Source organism: Cyprinus carpio, chromosome A13 (assembly GCF_018340385.1).
Source record: "Cyprinus carpio isolate SPL01 chromosome A13, ASM1834038v1, whole genome shotgun sequence".
NCBI classification, from domain to species: Eukaryota; Metazoa; Chordata; class Actinopteri; order Cypriniformes; family Cyprinidae; genus Cyprinus; species Cyprinus carpio.
Window position 1 is genome coordinate 17,674,512 of NC_056584.1, and position 19,637 is coordinate 17,694,148.

Here is a 19,637-nt window from a genome sequence, read left to right on the forward strand (position 1 = left end):
GTTCCAAACCCGTAAAAGCTTTGTTCGTCTTCGGAACACAATTTAAGATATTTTGGATGAAAACCTGGGAGGCCTGTGACTGTCCATCTACCATCAAACGAGCAATCTGGGTTATATGAAGCGACTGGAACACTTTTTGTAAACAAAGAAAACAAAAATAATGACTTTATTCAACAATTCCTTTGTCAACAGTCTCCTCTGTGTCTCTCCATATCACCGTATGCTGCGTATGCTCTTCTGTATCGAATCTATTTTTGTTTTCTTCGCTTACAAAAAGTGTTCCCGTCGCTTCATATAACCCAGATTCCACGTCTGATGGCAGATGGGAGTATTCAGACAATGAATTTTATACTTTCATACCTCTTTTTATACCTTTTATACCTTTTTATAGACAGTCACAGGCCTCCCGGTTTTCATCCAAAATATCTTAAAATGTGTTTCAAAGACGAACGGAGCTTTTACAGTATTGGAACGACATGGAGGTAAGTGATTAATGACAAAATTTTAATTTTGGGGTGGAGTATCCCTTTAAACTATACATACATGCATGGTGCTGTTTTTTTTCTTTTCTAATTGTTTAAGCAACTTTATTAATTATATATGGTTTATAAACATTATTTTAAATATCATGCACTTTTTTTTTCAAAGATAGTTGTGTTATTTTATTACGTTTTGAAGAATGTGCATAATATTTTGCGCGATGCACCCTCTTGTAGCCTCAGGAGAGAAGCCAAAAGCTTTTTTCCCCCTAACTAAAATTATGCCTTTTAAATATATGAATATAAGCCCTAGAGAAAGTTAAATAAAAAAAAAGATCTTTTAAAGATTACTCAGTGGCCTTGTGTTACCTCTCAACACTCAGCACAGTAGCTCTCTGAATTAACTTAATACACATGACTAAAAAGACAGAGAGATGCCTGTTTAAAAAGCCGGTCAATGAAGCAACATGTCTCTCTTTCTATCTCCCCAGTGTGTTCAGAGATCGTTGGCTGCTTACCTGCGGGCAGTCTTTGATATAGTGTCCCTTGTTGAAGCAGAGATGGCACAGGTAGTTTGGTGGAGGTCTTTTGCTGGGCTTGCGTGGCTCAGAGGACAGGGAGAGGTCAGAGAAGTGGTCCGTTAGAGAGTTCAGCCCGTCCACTATGTTGTTAAGAGAGCCGTACGGGGACACACTTTTGTATAAACCATTATTCAGGGCCTGCAAAACATAACAGCATACATAATCCAAAAATGTATTTATCCCAATATGAACACAAAACTGAAACACACTATGTATAAAGAACCAAAGAAGCAATATCTTTTAACATGTCATAGTATGCTGCTCTTAAATACTGTCTATAGGCTAATGCTACAAGGAAAAATTTAAATTTATAGTCAAAAACAATGTCCTCAGTTATGTAGAACTCTATTAGCCATATTATCTAATAAAAGAGATTCCTAATTCAGGATCAGTTCCTAAATTGGGGCGACATAATCCAATAAAGCCAGTGATAAGTACATGAGTCTAAGATTTGCAAGTCAGATTGCCATATAACAACAGAGAGTACAGTAGATAATCAAACAAACTCTGCAGACAGTTTGGATGGGAAGATGTTGCTTGAGTGATGTCTTCCTCTGGTTATGGTTTGGAAGGTTATGTTATTGTTGAAGTCTCATGTTGGACAGTCCTGAAACTTTATACTTGGCAAGTCCAGATAATGGTCATCTAGTTCTCAGCAAGCCAGGACAATAAATAGTTTTTGCACATATCTCTCAGACGAATTTGTTTTCATCAGTTAGGTAATCTCTGAATGCATTAAACAAGATTTTTTTTTTTTTAGATCTTTCTTTTATAGCTGTACATGTGATGTTCATTTTCAATCCAGGCTGGTCAAATCCAGGTGATACTCATTCTTTGTGAGAGGAATCCATGAGAAACACACAAACCACTTCTTCCTAAATTTGAAACTTCTGAGTGTGTATGACAAAAGATAATGAGTTACATGAAATTAGACATCTTTAGAAGTGTTTGTTATCAAAAAATAATAGGCCTATAAAAAGTTGTGTCATGAGAAACTAAGCATCCAGCTACACCGTTATTTTGAGTTATGAACAACAGACAGTGAAGTCTAAGATCAACAAGGAGTATATGAAAAGGCAATGGAAATTTATTTCCATTTTGTTGTAAACAAAAAACTAACAAAGCGCACAGCCTTGTTTTAAATGTCCATTTTTAAACATCATGGAAATACAAAAATTACGATGATCAGCAGATGTCTGAATGCATTCATACAATTATTATCGATTTCCGTGCAATAATGTGACCGCAATACTGAATGTAGCGGTCAGAAAGGAATTTGGCTATGTGTCTACTGGGGGATACGGCTCTCACACACATTTACACCAGTGGACAACATCTCTCCTCCTCACCCCTTCACACAGCTGGAGAGCCAGTCAGGGGGTCACTCCTAACCTCTGCCATTCACCACTAACACACACAATACCAGTTAACACTTTCCGTTCCACTTTCCACTAAACATCAACAGTTTACCTCTATCTCAGCCACAACACTGTCATTACATCATTAAAAAGAAAATGCACTCATATGTTCAAGCTTCAGGAAGTAATTCTCTCATTTAGAAAAATAAACTGGAGCACAAAAACAATTCAATAGACTTTTTCAGTTCCATGTGTGCTCCTTTACCATACAGAGTGTCGTAACTATTATATTTAATTAGACAAGCATTCCAAATTTTAATTATAAACGAAAACTATATTAATTTCTTATCCATGTTTTTTGACAACATTTCCAGTAACCTAAGTATAAATATATCAATATAAGTAGCTCCCAAAAGTAGGCCTACATTAATCTCACTTGAATCTTGATATAACTTGTGAATTATAAATTTAAACACTGAAATACAAACATACTAATTTATGAATTTTCCTTAAAATTTTCTTCTCATAAACTGGCACTATCTCCTTTTTGAGAATTATATAATCAAACCTAGTTATTCAAAGAGGATCACTAATTATATTTAAAATTTTCTTTACCTGATAAAAATTCATATAGATTAAGTGTCATGTCTTCAGCAGCTATAACAATCTGACAAATCAGCATCATCTTTGATTATCCCCAATTATGGCAGCACACAATTTAGGCCTGCAGAGATCAGTAAGAAATCATCAAACTAAGACTTCTGATTTATTGGACCTCTACATGCTGAAATTAAGCCTCATTTGGCTGTACACGTGCTGTTACAAAATACAATAAATTAAGTGTGCAAAGTTGCACACTGGCACCATTTTAATGATCGCTGAAACAATAAATTATTCGCATAGTATTGCAATTAAATAAACTAACAAATAAATAAACAAGATTTAATATTGCTACACGATAGAAATGAAAAAATTACAAAATTATCATTAGACATGCATCAAACAACCCCGCATTACATACTCTCCTAAAGCATTTGTGCATTGTGCAAATGTAGCTAAGACTAGACGCGCGCTACATTAGACATGCATCAGTCAACTGCGCTTTACATAATAAATATTATTCCAGTCGCCAGGAACCGTTATATCCATGAACTTATTTCCAAAAAATAAAAAAACTGTAGGAAAACAGAAAACGATTTACCTCATTCCTCTGCAGCTGAAAGAAGTTGTTGAGATAGTTGGAGTTGAGAGAGGAGCTCAGGTCATTGGCAGGAGATTTGCTGTAGTTCAGGTCCGGATGGGAAGAGTTGGGCTCGGGTCGGAAGGCATCGAAGGCACTCGTCTGATGCGTGTCTTGTAAAGAAAGGTAAACCCAGTTGAGAAGCTGTGCAGGCTGGTACACTGAGGTACTGGTGTCTATAGCAGACAGCAAGCTCATATTGTTACTGTAACTTTTACTCTTCCACTGTTACTTCTGGAAAAGGCAAACTTGTTCAGAATCTACTGTGAATGCGCCGTCCGGTTTTCCACACCCAAAAAAAAAAAAAAAAAAAAAAAAATCAGCGCTTCTCTCTTCTTCCAGCACAGACCCTATTCCTTCGCTGGGATCCGTGTCCCAGGTTCGTAATTACACAAAAGTCATTGCTCTGATATGTCAGAATAAAAAGTTTTAGCCCGCTGACCACGGCCCGTTATCTCGCTTTATTTGCACTGTAACAGCAAGGAAATCATTGAATATTCATGTAGCGTCTGTGCGCGTCATTGTCTCACATGGCCAATCAACACGCGCTGTTTAACATATGCGCTTTTATATAATTTCAACAGAATATTCATATCTATCACGAAACGTATTTAAAAACACAAATATTTTTTTTTAATTGCTTAGTTCGTGGTTTCATAAAGCCTAAAATGGTTTTAAACGAGATGTCATCTAAATATATGGTTCCAAAAGAGCAGTTTTAGCAAATCTACTTTATAAGCATTTAAAGGGACACTCCACCCCAAAATGAAAATTTTATCATTAATCACTTACCCCCATGTCGTTCCAAACCCGTAAAAGCCCTGTTCGCCTTTGGAACACAATTTAAGATAATTTGGATGAAAACCGGGAGGCCTGTGACTGTCCCATAGACTGCCAAGTAAATAACAGTATCAAGATCCATAAAAGGTATGAAAGTCATCATCAGAATACTCCATCTGCCATCAGATGTGCAATCTGGGTTATATGATGCGACGGGAACACTTTTGTAAGCGAAGAAAACAAAAATAACGACTTCATTCAACATATCACCATATGTTGCGTATGCTCTTCTGTATCATCCGTGCCACAAGGATGCGCTGTTTCCTTTCAAATCAAAGCTAAATACATGTAGAAACAGCGCATCCTTGTGGCGCAGATAATACAGAAGAGCATACGCAGCATACGGTGATATGGAGAGACACAGAGGAGACTGTTGACAAAGGAATTGTTGAATAAAGTCATTATTTTTGTTTTCTTCCCGTTGCTTCATATAACTCAGATTGCACGTCTGATGGCAGATGGAGTATTCTGATGATGACTTTCATACCTTTTATGGATCTTGACACTGTTATTTACTTGGCAGTCTATGGGACACTGGCCTCCCAGTTTTCATCCAAATTATCTTAAATTGTGTTCCGAAGATGAACAGAGCTTTTACGGGTTTGGAACGACATGGGGGTAAGTGATTCATGAAAAAAATATCCATTTTGGGGTAGAGTATCCCTTTAAATAGTGTCGTATAATGATATGTGTTTTACTCCCATAAAGAAAACCACTAAAACACTTTAGAAAATCTCCCCTGCAAAACAACTTAACTGACACCAGTTCATATGGAAGAGGTTAGTGGATGGTACATGTGAAACTAAACACCTTAAGAAAACCAATAGGCTGATGTTAGCAAATGGGTTTGTTTATTTAACAACAGGGGTGAGATTCTTAAGTGATGACCCACAAACAGATCCCTGGGATATGTTGCTTAAAAAAAAAAAAAACTGAAAAAGACCAATCACATCAAGTATTAGTTTTAGAATGAACATTTGGTTTCAATTTATTCAATCATATTAAATTAGAAGTGATAAATAATAGAAAATTAAGAATAAATGAATACAACCAGAACATAAGGGCTGCATTTTGCTGGACCAGATGGGTTTTAAAGGATTCTCACACAGCAAACCAACAGAACAACTTATTAACTCACCTGAGGTATCTTTCCCTACAATGGCAAACTGATTTGTACTCCACCTTGTGGTGTTGTTAATATCCTCACTTGCCTTTCTGAAGACACTTTTCAGAACTTCATTCACCTGATCTAAATTGAACAGGTAACATTACCCCCAAGAATGTATCTGGGATTCAGTTAGATGGATAGCATTCATATAAATCCATACACGTTTAGGAAAGAACTCAATTTTAATGTTCAATCAAGTTTAATGCACAAAAATGATAAAATATCTATGAATTCAACATTATATCTAAAAACATGGATATCAAATTTACATTGTACAATTAAAGATAATTAAAAATCAAAGATTAATTCAATTCAAGTAATTAACAAATTTAACTGCTTTTAAAAAATCCTTTAGAAATCGAACTTGTCAGCAGTACAGTCATTATCAATAGAAAAGAAATATAGAAATTCTGTGTGGGTCTTAAGGCATGCACTGGTAGCAAATAACCACCATGTGACTGTGATCTTTGCAGAAAGGGCGACTAACTACAGAACTTGGTCACTTTTCTGTCTCTTCCAGATGTACAGTAATAACATCTTTTTCTTATTCTGTTCTGACAGCTCTGTTCTTGGAGCACAGAATTGACAGCTGACATTGATGTGGCCATCCCACATCTGTCCATGGCCTCAAGGATGTTCATGGATAATCCAGGGCTTTCTTCTCCGTGCCTATGAATCTGAGGCACTACAAGCTCTTTCACCAGCTCTTTTATGAACAACTGTTGGGTGTTATGAGCACCTACTATGAAGCTAGGGTGCTAAGCAATGAAAATGGAATAGGAGTTTACAATGGCAATATCCAACATGTTATACCAAAGCAGCATAGACCATCTCTTTGTTTGACGCTTTCAGGTATAATTTTCAGCCATTTGCTTAACACTGTTGACTCCTCCTTTGGTGCGGCTGTAGTACTGAATGACCTCTGGCTTATTTTAAACACTTGTTTCATTCAGCACATTACTGGTATGCATTGTACTCAACAAAATCACAAGCTTTTTTAGTTTTGGCACATAGCTTACCATGAATACTTTGCCACAAAAACCAAACTCGGAGGTATGTAGTGCTCGTGACATGGATTGGTGGGACATGTAGATTCTTATGGTGAAGGGTCCCAACCATGATAATTTGTCTCAAAATGCTTCTCTGCCAGAGGGACACTGGTGAAGTAGCTGTCCATTTTAATGTTGAGACCTATGTATCATGAGAAATAAACAGATAATAAAGCAAGGTCATTAGGTTACACAACAACAATCACAGTCTGGAATGGCATTTGAGGCTAAGGGCTGGTATCTAGAAGGCTATCCGATCCCTACAAGAATTAAATGTGTGCTTTTAAGGAAGACAGTTAACCCAAAGTGCCTCAAATGGAAAATATACTGATAAAGGCTTCGGATAAAACCGCCTACTAAATGTTGACTTACTGTACCACTGTTTCTCATACTGCTGACCATTCAGTGCAATGGCAGAAGGAATCACATTATACAAGCAAAGCTGAATTTTCAGCATAATTACTCCAGGCTTTAGTATCACATGATCTTTTAGAAATCATTCTAATGTGCTGATTTGGTGCTCAAGAAACATTTCTTATTATCAGGGTTGAAAACAGTCGTGTTGCTTAATATTTTTTGTGGAAACCATGATGCTTTTTTAGGATTCTTTGATGACTAAAATGTTCAAAAGGACATAATTTTATTGGAAACACCACTGATTATAATTTTAAAAAACTTGTTGAGAAAAATGTTTACCTTTTTGCTGAAGTCCACTGGACAACCTCAAGACAGTGTTCTCTGCAAGGTTCTCGTCAGGCTCATCTCCTGGCTGTCTGCCTGTGTAGATGACACCATCAACAGCATAGGGGACCTCAGCCTCACACATCCAAAAGATTTTTATGTCACTCTCAGTTGGGTGGCTTGGCAAGTGTTGCAGAAACTTGCATCTTCCCTGGAATGGCACAAGCTGCTCACCCACAGTGAAACAATCCCTGCAGATGAACATTTTCCTACGGTTGATCATGAACAGGTCCCACGCATTTCAGAAGGCTGCCATGTGGTCTGATGCCTCTCTTACGATTCTGGTTTTCTTGTTATCAAATCGCAGGAATCTGTGAAGATCCTGGTATCTACCAGCAGACATGGTAGCTTCATACAGTGGGTTCTGTAACGGATCCATAAACAGTTCCCAGATTGGGACACTGCAATTTCTCTCTACACCGATGAGAAGACTCAGACCAATAAAGGCTTTTAGCTCTTCTTTAGTGATCTTTTGCCACACTTTGCCTTTTGCTAACGCTGCTCTCAGTCCACCCAGATTGTTGCATTGCAGGATCTCATCAATGATGTTTTCACTTATAAAATGTTCCCAGGCATGTTTAGCCGTCTCTACTGGAGACCCTGATGCAGGCCCTGGACAGCTCTGTGAGGTGGTCCTGATTTCGCTTTGAGGAGGATATTTGCTCCAATAAGAGTCTCCTTTACTCCATCGACTCAAACGATCTTCACTATCCTCCTCACTAAAGTCTGTGAGGACAGTTTTCTGACCCTCTGTCACATCTGGGCCATGGTGGCATTCTGGGCCATCACTATCAGAGACTTCAGCTTCCAAATCAGGGGCAACAATGGGTTCATATTCTTCTCTTAGTGTATCTATAACCTCAGCTGCAGGTCTTTTAATGCACACCATGGACAAAACTGTAAAAATATAAAGACAAAAAGCACAAACAGATGTAGTTTCATCATTAAATTGACAAGTTCAAAATATTCATCAGTGGGAATATTAATTTGAATGACGCTTTTAGTACATAACGTACATGACTCCACCATAGCACACACAGAACATTATCTTTCCTCTTATTTCATATAAATCGATGTAATCCAATACACTACTGATTACTTTATACTAAAATTATGCCGTTTTTATTATAAAACAAAAACACATTAAATATTTGTGCATGCATTATCAACATTTTGATCTGAACAGTTCTATTGAAACTGGCTGCATACTGGGCATTAGCTTACTCGCAAAACTCAGGAGTGGTCAGAATGTAAAGCATTTGGCCTCCCTCTGGTGGAGAAATGTAAAAAGAATAGTTCACCCCAACATATACTCACCCTCTTGTTGTTCCAAACCTGTATGACTTTCTTTATTCTGCAGAACATCAAATAAGATATTTTGAAGATGGTTTCAAATGTTTTTATCCATACAATGAAGGTCAGCTGTGAAAGAAAGCCAAACAGGTCTGAAAAGAAATGAGAGTAACTGATGACAAAATTTACATTTATACTGTTCCAAAATCTGGGCATAGTCAGTTTTTAAATAAATTCATACTTTTACACAGCAAGGTTGCAATAAATTGATTTAAATTAACAGTAAAGTTTATAATGTTACAAAAGATTTATTTTACAAATATATATATATATATATATATATATATATATATATATATAAAACTTTCTAATCATCAAAGAATGCTAAGAAAATATATCACAGTTGCCTCAAAAACATTGATAATAATAAGAAATATTTCTTGAGCAGCAAATCAGCATATTAGACTGATTTCTGAAGAATCTGGGGATGTATATCAAAATAGATTTTTTTATAATCTTTTTTATAATATTACTTTTTTACTTTTTTTTTAATCAAATCAAGTTCAGCCTCAGTGAGCATATGAGAATTCATTCAAGAACATTAAAAAAAATAAATAAAAATCAACCCCAAACTTTTGAACGGTAGAATAGATATAGACATATGTGTACAGAAGATGGGCCATCATAGCGAAATTGCCTATTGTCTAAACCACTACCATTCTGTCAATATTTCACTCAAGCAAGGTTTGTTTTTGCAGTGCTGATACTTTACCTCATGCACACTTGATTCTATACCGTTTTGTGATATCTTCTCCATGCCACATCTGATTCTTCTGAAGTGAAACATTTCTTCCAACACAAAACATCAGAAAGAGAACGGAGACTTAAATCTGTTATCCTCTCATTTTAATGCAAGCTTGCTACAGAAAGCTGCTTGTAAAACATTAAAAATGTGTAAAAAGCAAAAGTATTGTCTATTATAAATTATTGGACAACTACATGAGTAAACTATACACTCTTCAAGAGTTAAACAAACTCATTCAAACCACCATAAAAAGCATAGATAAAAAAAAAAAAAGATTTTAGTCAATTTCAGTCAAAAAAGCCTTCTCAAATTAAATAAATACTAAAAACACATTTCCAACGTTACATAATGAAACATTCATCCTTTAAAGAAGGAATACAAATTTAAACCCTTTCATTAAGAAATTTGCTGATACACATTATGGACCCTAATCAATATGGTCTTTCAGATGCAACCTGTAACTATACCCATATCTGTATGCTTTACCACACACAGAGCACTGGAAAGGTCTCTCCTTTGAGTGGGTCCGTTTATGTTTGTTAAGTATGTAAACACGTTTAAAACTCTTCCCACACTCAGAGCACATATAAGGTCTCTCTCCAGTGTGATCTCTCTGGTGCACCCTTAAGTCATAGATGTCAAAAAACCTCTTCTCACACTGGTTACATGGAAAAGGCCTGTCACCGGCATGCCTACGTAAGTGTATTTTTAAATAAGAGGGCTTGGCAAACTTCATTTCACACTGATCACAAGCGTATGGCTTCTGTCTCCTGTGAATTTTCATGTGATCCGTGAGAAGATCTGACCGCTGGAATTCTTTCCCACAGGTTTCGCAACTAAATCGCTCTTCTTTGTGCTGTTTGTTGGATGTTCTGCCTATACCTACTTGCTCTGGATGTCGTGTGGCGCTTCCCTGCATTATTAAACATTTCTTTCCTTCGTTTGACACATCAGAATTCATTTCAGTTGGTATAATTTGTTCTGTTCGCTCTGTTGATTTTCTTTTTCTTGTTGTTCCCTGCTTGTCTGTGCATTTTCTTCTTTTGCTCAGTGAGTCAGATCTTCTGCTCAGAGGTTCATCTGGAGAAGAGTGTGTGTTCTTTGTGATTTCAAGCTCTCCTTCCATCTCAACTGGAGGCATTAGGCCAGTTGGTAAGATTTGCAGACCGAGGTCCAAAAACTCCTCTTTAATATTCCCCTGAGAATGAGGAGATGCTCCTAGTTCGTTCATATCAAGCAATGAGGAGTCATCTTGATCAGGTTCCACTTTAACTTGTATTTCTGATTTAATGGAGTCTGATTGCAAGCTCAGTGAGCTGTCATCTTCACTTTTTAAGCATCCATTCATAAAGTGCTGGGAAATTGCTTTTGCAGATGGCAAACCTTGCTCCATTTCAACCAATTCTTTGACTTCTGATGCCCAGCTCTAATTCAACTGCACTAGCTCCTCTTGAAACTGGACTTGAATCCTTCCGAGCGCTAAACCAGAACTATAACAAAAAAGGCATCAATATCAGATATCATATAGTATAAAGATATATATATATATATATATATATATATTATATATATATATATATATATATTTATTTATTTTTTTTTAATCGAACTGCATTATTATCATCACCATGCAATTTCACAGTTGACTAAACTAAAATAACCATAAAACACACATGTGGTAAATAAACTGCACTAACTTCAGAGCAAAAATATGACATTTTTCTGTTAAGTTCTGATTTGTTTAAGAAATAAGTAAAAAAAGAAATGTCGCAATTGCAGGCGTATCACACACCACTCACCGGTTATTACTGAATTCAGAAAAGTTGTTTTTAGTGTAGTTGACTAAAAGCCATATTTGCATCGCTGAATCTTCTTCTTCGGTGGCTTTAGTAACGAGTTGAGAAGCAACTACATATGTGCATAATGCCACCTACTGGGCGGGATTGACAACATCAATTCTAGGTAAATTCTGTCCTCAGATAACATTTATTGTTTTCCCTGCAAATTTGGAGACAACCACCTTAACAATATCAAAAAAACCAAAAAAAATAATATTCCTACTACAAAGGAACAATTCTGGTTCCTTATATCAATTAAACCAGAACATTTCATGTAAATTTTTTTCATTCTAATAGGCTATCTAAGTTTATAAAACAAAACAAACCCACTTTATAAAGTATTATTAGAAGATATGTTTAATATTTAAAAAATTCAGGTTACAAAAAAAAAAAAAATGAACATTTGTGCAAAGTACAAGCATTTAATGAAAAGATTTGAATTTTTGAGATACCCACAAATTAACATTTGCTGAATGCAATTAAATAACATTGGATGGCATGTTGAACATTTGTCATACAATACAATCAGAAGCTATTATTACATTAAAATTTATAAGGCACAAAATCCTTCACATCTCATGAAAATGACTGTCAGTCCTTCTTACTCTTCTGGGCCCGTATTCACAAAACATCTTAAGGCTAAAAGTAGCTCCTAACTTGCCGATTTAGGAGAAAATCTTAAAAATAATGAGCGTGTCAGTCCTAAATTTAGGAGTCCTAAATTTTTGTTCTAAGAGTATTTCACAAAGCGTTTTAGTGCTAAAATTAGCTCCTAAATCTGTGAAACATTAGGAGTAGTGAAGAGGACTCCTAAATCACTAAGATTAAATCTGAAATATTATAAAATGGCTGTTGCCAGTAATCTCCCTCAGAATATACATTTTTAGAAACATTTGACGATAATGAGTTTTTAAAAAGGTATCCGCTTTGGTTTGGAGGTTATCCCAACTCCAGTTTTTTTATTATATCCTTAATATATAGCTGTTCTCGCATCCAGTTTGGTTTTTTGTGAAATGTTGTGCTTTTGTAAAATAATTAAAGCAAATATGATGCGCTTTCTGCCATCTCAGACTCCGTGAACTTGAGCGCATCACTTCGAAACTCTGTATATGCTTGCCTTATTACAGACATGAAAAATATATCTAAAGAGAGTGAAACTTTTAAATGAACGAATTCAAATAGAAAACAAATATTCTCATATTATGTAATCCATATGAAACATGCATACAGATGCTGTAGAAATGAGTCACTGTCGCAGATTTCATCTCTTAAACCGAAAACAGAAAGCACTAGTGTAACAATAAATTAAAACGTTAATGCAGTGTACTTGCTGTTTTTCCCTCGCAAATTCATAATTATTATATTTGCCTGCGCGCTGTGGCAAGCCTTTTTTGTGTGCACTTGAGTGTTTATTAAGCCATGTGAGCAATTAAAGGTTAATTATTATGATTGATATGTTTTATTAATAAAAGTGTGACTAATAGTCAACTAATGCTTAAAATTAGTTTAAAATTAGCTTAAGACTTCTGTCTATACCTTAGTAAAAGTTTGTCTCAGCAGCTTTGTGAATAGGTTTTAAGAAAAAACTTTTAGATAAAAACTTTTACTGCTATTTAGGAGAACTCTTAGTGGTGAGATAAAATGTTTTGTAAATACGGGCCCAGAACAGGAGGACAGTTTTCACAGTTTAGATGAGACAGAGCTAGAGGCAGGAGTGTAGTGAGTTATAAGACGCTCTGCTTCTCTCCAGCCACTCAGCAACGCTCCATGAACTGTAGAAAAGAAAGACCTGTGTGTGGCTTCTCCTGCAAATAACACCTGCAAAGACTGCAAAAACAAAGTGTCATTCATGTTTATAAGATATTATCAAATAATAATTTAAAGAAGTGTAAGAGTAAAGGGAAAATGTCCACATATAGCATTCTGCTTATAAAGAAGAATGAAAACTAGTTGCTTGAACAAACATTGACAAAATGTGAGTAGTTGCACCTTAGAATTTGAGCCTTTCAGTGGCAAGGGTTCAGCAAGGTTATCTATGTCATATCCTGAGCAACCTTTGGCCACATAGGTGTAAGATCCACAGGAATAGGGATCATGGAACCATTGAGATCTTAAAAGCTTCCTTGGTGTAATAGTTGGATTTCCTGAAAATTATTATGAAAATTTTCATAAGTTATTTATTCATTCATTTATGTTTTCTGACCTGTATATTTCTAGATATTATACAGGCGCATCTCAATAAATTAGAATGTAATGGAAAAGTTAATTTATTTCAGTAATTCAACTCAAATTGTGAAACTCGTGTATTAAATAAATTCAGTGCACACAGACTGAAGTAGTTTATGTCTTTGGTTCTTTTAATTGTGATGATTTTGGCTCACATTTAACAAAAACCCACCAGTTCACTATCTCAACAAATTAGAATACTTAAACATTTTTAGTGAATTTTTGGCCTTCTGGAAAGTATGTTCATTTACTGTACATGTACTCAATACTTGGTAGGGGCTCCTTTTGCTTTAATTACTGCCTCAATTCAGTGTGGCATGGAGGTGATCAATTTGTGGCACTGCTGAGGTGGTATGGAAGCCCAGGTTTCTTTGACAGTGGCCTTCAGCTCATCTGCATTTGTTGGTCTCTTGTTTCTCATTTTCCTTTTGACAATACCCCATAGATTCTGTCTGGGGTTCAGTTCTGGTGAGTTTGCTGGCCAGTCAAGCACACTAACACCATGATCATTTAACCAACTTTTGGTGCTTTTGGCAGTGTGGGCAGGTGCCAAATCCTGCTGGAAAATGAAATCAGCATCTTCAAAAAGCTGGTCAGCAGAAGGAAGCATGAAGTGGTCCGAAATTTCTTGGTAAACGGGTGCAGTGACTTTGGTTTTCAAAAAACACAATGGACCAACACCAGCAGATGACATTGCACCCCAAATCATCACAGACTGTGGAAACTTAACACTGGACTTCAAGCTACTTGGGCTATGAGCTTCTCCACCCTTCCTCCCGACTCTAGGACCTTGGTTTCCAAATGAAATACAAAACTTGCTCTCATCTGACCACTAGGCAACAGTCCAGTTCTTCTTCTTCTTAGCCCAGGTAAGATGCCTTTGACGTTGTCTGTGGTTCAGGAGTGGCTTAACAAGAGGAATACGACAACTGTAGCCAAATTCCTTGACACATCTGTGTGTGGTGGCTCTTGATGCCTTGACCCCAGCCTCAGTCCATTCCTTGTGATGTTCACTCAAATTCTTGAATCGATTTTGCTTGACAATCCTTATAAGGCTGCGGTTCTCTCGGTTCGTTCTGCATCTTTTTCTTCCACACTTTTTCCTTCCACTCAACTTTCTGTTAACATGCTTGGATACAGCACTCTGTGAACAGCCAGCTTCTTTGGCAATGAATGTTTGTGGCTTACCCTCCTTGTGAAGGGTGTCAATGATTGTCTTCTGGACAACTGTCAGATCAACAGTCTTCCCCATGATTGTGTAGCCTGGCCCTAGTGAACCAAACTGAGAGACCATTTTGAAGGCTCAGGAAAACTTTGCAGGTGTTTTGAGTTGATTAGCTGATTGGCATGTCACCATGTTCTAATTTGTTGAGATGGTAAATTGGTGGGGTTTTGTTAAAGGTGAGCCAAAATCATCACAATTAAATGAACAAAAGACTTAAACTACTTCAGTCTGTGTGCACTGAATTTATTTAATACACGAGGAGTTTCACAATTTGAGTTGAATTACTGAAATAAATGAACTTTTCCATGACATTCTAATTTATTGAGATGCACCTGTATTAGATTTTTAATCCTACTTTTCCAGCATGGTCTCAGACTTTTGGACCCCATCAAATGATGTCCTATTAAGCTTTAAATCTCTTGTACAAAGTAAATATGTTACCAGTAAATATGCGCAGGAGCTGTGTGACACTGTGCAGCACTTCAAGTTCAGACAGAGTTTCCATGTACTCAGATTCCCGCCCTGCGATCCATCCACACAGCACATGTCCATATCTGCACAACATCAGAAAACAAACATCATATTTATAATGGTGCAAAGCGCAGTATTTAAAGATCAAAGGAAATCAAAATCAAAGGCTATCTTTACCTCTCTGTGGGCTTCAGCACAGTGAACCCAATTAACTTTCTAATCCAGAACATATTTATATCGGAAACAACATCAGCAAGATGTGTCTCGTCCTCCCATACGAGGTAGATCAATTCACAGTCTTCATCCCAGAAAGGCTGCTCGAACTCAAGAAAGATCTTGTTGTTGGTCCCAAAGCCCATTCTCTGGATGGAGTGCGATTTGTGCAGTGGAAGAGGAGGGCTCAGAAAAGTGCTCTGGTGCTTCTTCAGGTATCCTGTAATGAAACAGGCAGCACATCAGCTGAGTTAAAGGCCTTGGAGATACTTTAACAAAGTTATGAAGCAACATTATGGAAACTATTTTTTATTATTTATAACAGCGATGATTATTCTTCTGGATTCTGATGTCATACCTGCACCACTCTATAAAGGCAGTACTTTGTATTAACTGTTCTCAGTGCATTTCTTTAAAAATCAACTTTAAAGTACTTGCATTTAAAGTGAATGGATTATGCTAGTTGCAATTACCAAACCAATAATGTAAACTGCAAATAAGCGTTAGCTGCAAATTGTTTAGTAGGCCAACAATTCATGCTGAATCAATACGCACCCAGTGGGACAGTGACAATAACATGATCTGCTGCAAATTTCTCTCCATTAACACATTCAATCGTGACAGGGAAAGATGTTCCTGTTGTTTTTGGTCCATTCTTGGTGTAGTTCCAGTGAATGCACTTCACTGGCTTGTTGTACAAGACTACGTCCTTGGGAAGTTCCTTCATCATGTGATCAATTAAACCTTCATAACCTCTAGAAGGAAAACGAGTGCATGAACATGTTTAGTTTGCAAACTTTACACGATTTAGCATTTTGGAATTAGATAATTGAGGCACTTCAAAATGTGCTTTTTTATGCTCTTATCACTCACCCTGGGAAAGTGCAGTCCAATCCTGGAAGAGTTTTATACATGCCAAAGGCTCCCAGGCCTACATCATCCATCGTGTGAGTTCCACTGACACAGCACTCCAGCTTGAGCAGTGTGTTTATCATGGCCATTTTTATTGCAGTGTTAGCCTGGTTCTCCTTCCATTCCTCAGGGGCCAGTCGTTCAACCTCTGCCTTGACAAACTCCCCAACACTCGGCAGAGGTTCTCCACCACCGTCATGGAACTGCTGACTCCTCTCCAGTAATTTCATGAAAAACTCCACCACAGGCCCCATCGTCTCAGGCCCCAGTTTCTGACCTGAACTGGTAAACCAGTTAGGAACAAAGAGCGGATGACCACCAATGTCAATGGACTGGTTTTCTTCAGACATTGACTCTTTGTCAAGGAGCTGGTAGTCACATGCCAAACGAAACACTGGGTTTTCCTTCGATGGGCCATGGATCCAGTTGGCACCAATCTCTACAATGTTATCACCTGAAGAAATGGAAAAAAATAAATGTGATATACATTTATGGAGAAGACCAGGGCTAGCTTTTCACTCTACTGAATATTTCCCAGAGTACATGCTAGTCTTGGCAACAAATTTTTTTTTTAAATATTAGAAATATTCTACACTGAAAACACTTACACTTCTTGTGGCAATATGCTTAAATTTCAAAGGTAAAACAAGTATAATAGAAAACAACACAAGTAAATAGCAAAAACATTGAATGTAACAAAGTACATCAAACCATTAATTGTGGCCAAGATTTACTGTAGTTAAAAAATTGCATAAATTTGTAACTTGCCCTAACCTGACATTAACAAAGAATACCTTTGTAACGATTCAACCTACTGTATTAGTTAAAATGTACTTTCATCATATAGTTGACCCTTGCCTGGACGTATTCCAGTGTGGTTTTATTGGGTTCACATGTTAACCCAACAGCTATAGAAAAAAATGGACTTTAACTCTTAAACCTGAGTAATACTTTTTCAACCCCCATATAAGGTAATATATATATATATATATATATATATATATATATATATATATATATATATATATATATATATATATGTATATATATATATATATATATATATATATATATATATATATATATATATGTGTGTGTGTGTGTGTGTGTGTGTGTGTGTGTATGAAGAAATTAACTGTAGTTAGTTATATATATTTATATATACACACATTAACTAACTACAGTTAATTTCTTAATTTCAAAAATTTAAAATTTTTTTAATTAAGTTTGCTAAGGCCCCTGGTTACAATCAGACGAACAGCTTTTTTTTTTTTTACTTGTAAAGCCAGAAGTGCAGTTAAGCTCCGCCCACGAATACAGTCGCTACATGTTAGCTGCACAACACGTTGCAGAGGACGGCTAAATATAATTAACGTATACACATCGTTAGATTCTAAGTAAATAAAACATGCTAACCAATTTTCATGTATGCCTGTCATAGGAAATGATAAGAGACAGTAGGGAGTCAAATGGTAAACAAATGTGATTTCAGTCAGATTACGGATGTTCATATTTAAAAGTGACATGTCCTACATACCCAGTCTGCCCGTTCGTATTCTCCCACCGCTTCTCGCAGTCGCTTCTATGATGTGTACATTATGAAAACCGTGTTTTAGTAATTTTTGAGCGGCACCAATTCCTGAGATGCCGCATCCGATTATAAATATTTGAGAATCACGAGCTGAACGTAGTGCCATTGTATATTCTGTTCGTGCACGGCCCGATCACTCTCATGGACGACCATATGAGGTTCATATGAGGACTTCAGCTCAACGCTCCTCCCTGAACTGCACTTGATCCCCGAGTACAGAACGTCACCGAGACGCTTGACTCAGTCATTCTATGGAAATATGACTGCCTGCATGGTTCTTCTCTATTACGTTAATATATCCGAAAAGGTTAAACATGTCTATTTTAACAGGTCTTATTACTTTCATTGCACATGAAAAACGAAGCCCCGTAGATCGGAAGTAATTTCCGTTTACCTTTATAAGCGATCGATACGTATATTTTTATTTTATTTTTTGTTTTCGTCAGATGTTCCCCCAAAAAGTGATGCCTGTCATGTGTCATATATAAATAGCTATTTATTTTTCGTATTTACTTATTTTAGCATGGTAAATATTCAGAGAGTACGCTCATGCCGTTTTAACACTGATGATGTAGCCAACTTTTGGAAATGATAAAAGTAAAACCGTTTATTATTACATTATTAAGCATTTTTGGATTAAATTTTCCCTTTTAGAACTTTAAATGTCAATTATGACATTCTCTTATGAAAACAACAACAGGTCTTGAATTTATAATTATCCTCATTAAAATGCCATTGTGTACACCTAACGTCCAAAATGAATCTTACAGCCTTTCAGTTATGTTTTTAAATAATACTGTAGGTACTTTCACTGAAAAAGCATAAGACAGTAACTGTTTCTGGCCAGAAGGGGGCAGTATATTACCATTTGCCGATGTCAAATGTTTATTTTGTTGTTAACGTTAGCAGCCCAACCAGTTACAAGGTCTAAACACAGAAGACGAAATCCTCTTGTTTACTGATACAAATCGTACAAAAGGCTACGTTCCAGGGTTTCCTCAGATAATGGTGCTAAAAGGAACATAATACGTTAAAAGCTTGTATCACTGAAGCCAGAAATAGTCCTGTATTGTCCCCAAATATAATGAATACAAAAATTAATTTCAGCTGTCATTACAAATCACGTTATTAAGTGCAAAAAACATTTAAAACCATTATTTGCAAATCACAACTAACATCATACAATAGAATGATGTTTTGTGGATTAGGGATCAGGGATGGATTATGACCATAGATTATGACACAGCGGTGCCCTGGACATGGACCAATTAAAGGGCCCCCTCGGTTGAAATGTCGTTCCTTTTTTATTCGAAATTTTCCCAAACTTGTTAGCTCTGTCATAAAATATCACGATTCTCAAATATGAATAAATACATTTTGCACCTTTATAGATTCTGTTAGTTTACTATAATGGGCTATGGGAAAAGTAGCCTAATATTAGTGTAATCGATTAACTAGCCTATGCATATTTTAAACCCATATTTTAACTTGTACTAGATATGGGTGTCATGTCATAGAATATTTTTAATACGACTGACGTAAATTTAATAAAAGAAATTGTAAGTTATAACACTTTCATTGTACATAAAGAGAGCAAAGAATATTTG

General features: G+C 36.3%; 3 protein-coding genes and 1 long non-coding RNA gene across 4 annotated transcripts in view; all 4 read right to left on the reverse strand.

The window, feature by feature from the left end:
• LOC109100684 (zinc finger CCHC domain-containing protein 24) overlaps positions 1–4,144 on the reverse strand; it is a 34,300-nt gene extending 30,156 nt beyond the window's left edge. The window contains exons 1-2 of the mRNA XM_042769106.1: positions 3,620–4,144; positions 998–1,198 (exon numbers count right to left, since the gene is read on the reverse strand). Of these exons, the coding sequence (XP_042625040.1) occupies positions 998–1,198; positions 3,620–3,856 (438 nt within the window). The 5' untranslated portion in view covers positions 3,857–4,144. The remainder of the gene's footprint in view (positions 1–997; positions 1,199–3,619) is intronic.
• Positions 4,145–5,829: 1,685 nt separating this feature from the next.
• Positions 5,830–8,984, reverse strand: LOC109082574. The gene is made up of 3 exons (XR_006161525.1): positions 8,774–8,984; positions 7,412–8,353; positions 5,830–6,857 (listed from the first exon to the last, which is right to left on the reverse strand). It is a non-coding gene; the product is annotated as an uncharacterized LOC109082574 (long non-coding RNA).
• A 654-nt stretch (positions 8,985–9,638) lies between these two features.
• On the reverse strand, positions 9,639–11,511 carry wu:fj13e08 (zinc finger protein 37 homolog). The gene is made up of 2 exons (XM_042769107.1): positions 11,354–11,511; positions 9,639–11,044 (listed from the first exon to the last, which is right to left on the reverse strand). Exon 2 carries the CDS (start codon positions 10,945–10,947, stop codon positions 9,982–9,984), a length of 966 nt encoding a protein of 321 aa, XP_042625041.1. The 5' UTR covers positions 10,948–11,044; positions 11,354–11,511; the 3' UTR covers positions 9,639–9,981.
• Positions 11,512–12,333: 822 nt separating this feature from the next.
• Positions 12,334–18,275, reverse strand: LOC109082582 (peroxisomal N(1)-acetyl-spermine/spermidine oxidase-like). The gene is made up of 7 exons (XM_042769108.1): positions 17,977–18,275; positions 16,401–16,893; positions 16,083–16,282; positions 15,492–15,747; positions 15,285–15,397; positions 13,382–13,536; positions 12,334–13,219 (listed from the first exon to the last, which is right to left on the reverse strand). The coding sequence occupies exons 1-7, from the start codon at positions 18,134–18,136 to the stop codon at positions 13,073–13,075; spliced, it is 1,524 nt and encodes a 507-aa protein (XP_042625042.1). The 5' UTR covers positions 18,137–18,275; the 3' UTR covers positions 12,334–13,072.
• Positions 18,276–19,637: the final 1,362 nt, after the last annotated feature.

Bases quoted from the DNA above. Each gene is read 5' to 3' on its own strand.
- wu:fj13e08 (XM_042769107.1), bottom strand. From the start codon at position 10,947: ATGGAGCAAGGTTTGCCATCTGCAAAAGCAATTTCCCAGCACTTTATG.
- LOC109082582 (XM_042769108.1), bottom strand. From the start codon at position 18,136: ATGGCACTACGTTCAGCTCGTGATTCTCAAATATTTATAATCGGATGC. The intron at 15,748-16,082 runs GTGCGTATTGAT...GTTTCATTACAG, and splicing joins TATTGTCACTGTCCCACTGG to GATACCTGAAGAAGCACCAG. The intron at 13,220-13,381 runs GTGCAACTACTC...TTGTTTTTGCAG, and splicing joins TGAAAGGCTCAAATTCTAAG to TCTTTGCAGGTGTTATTTGC.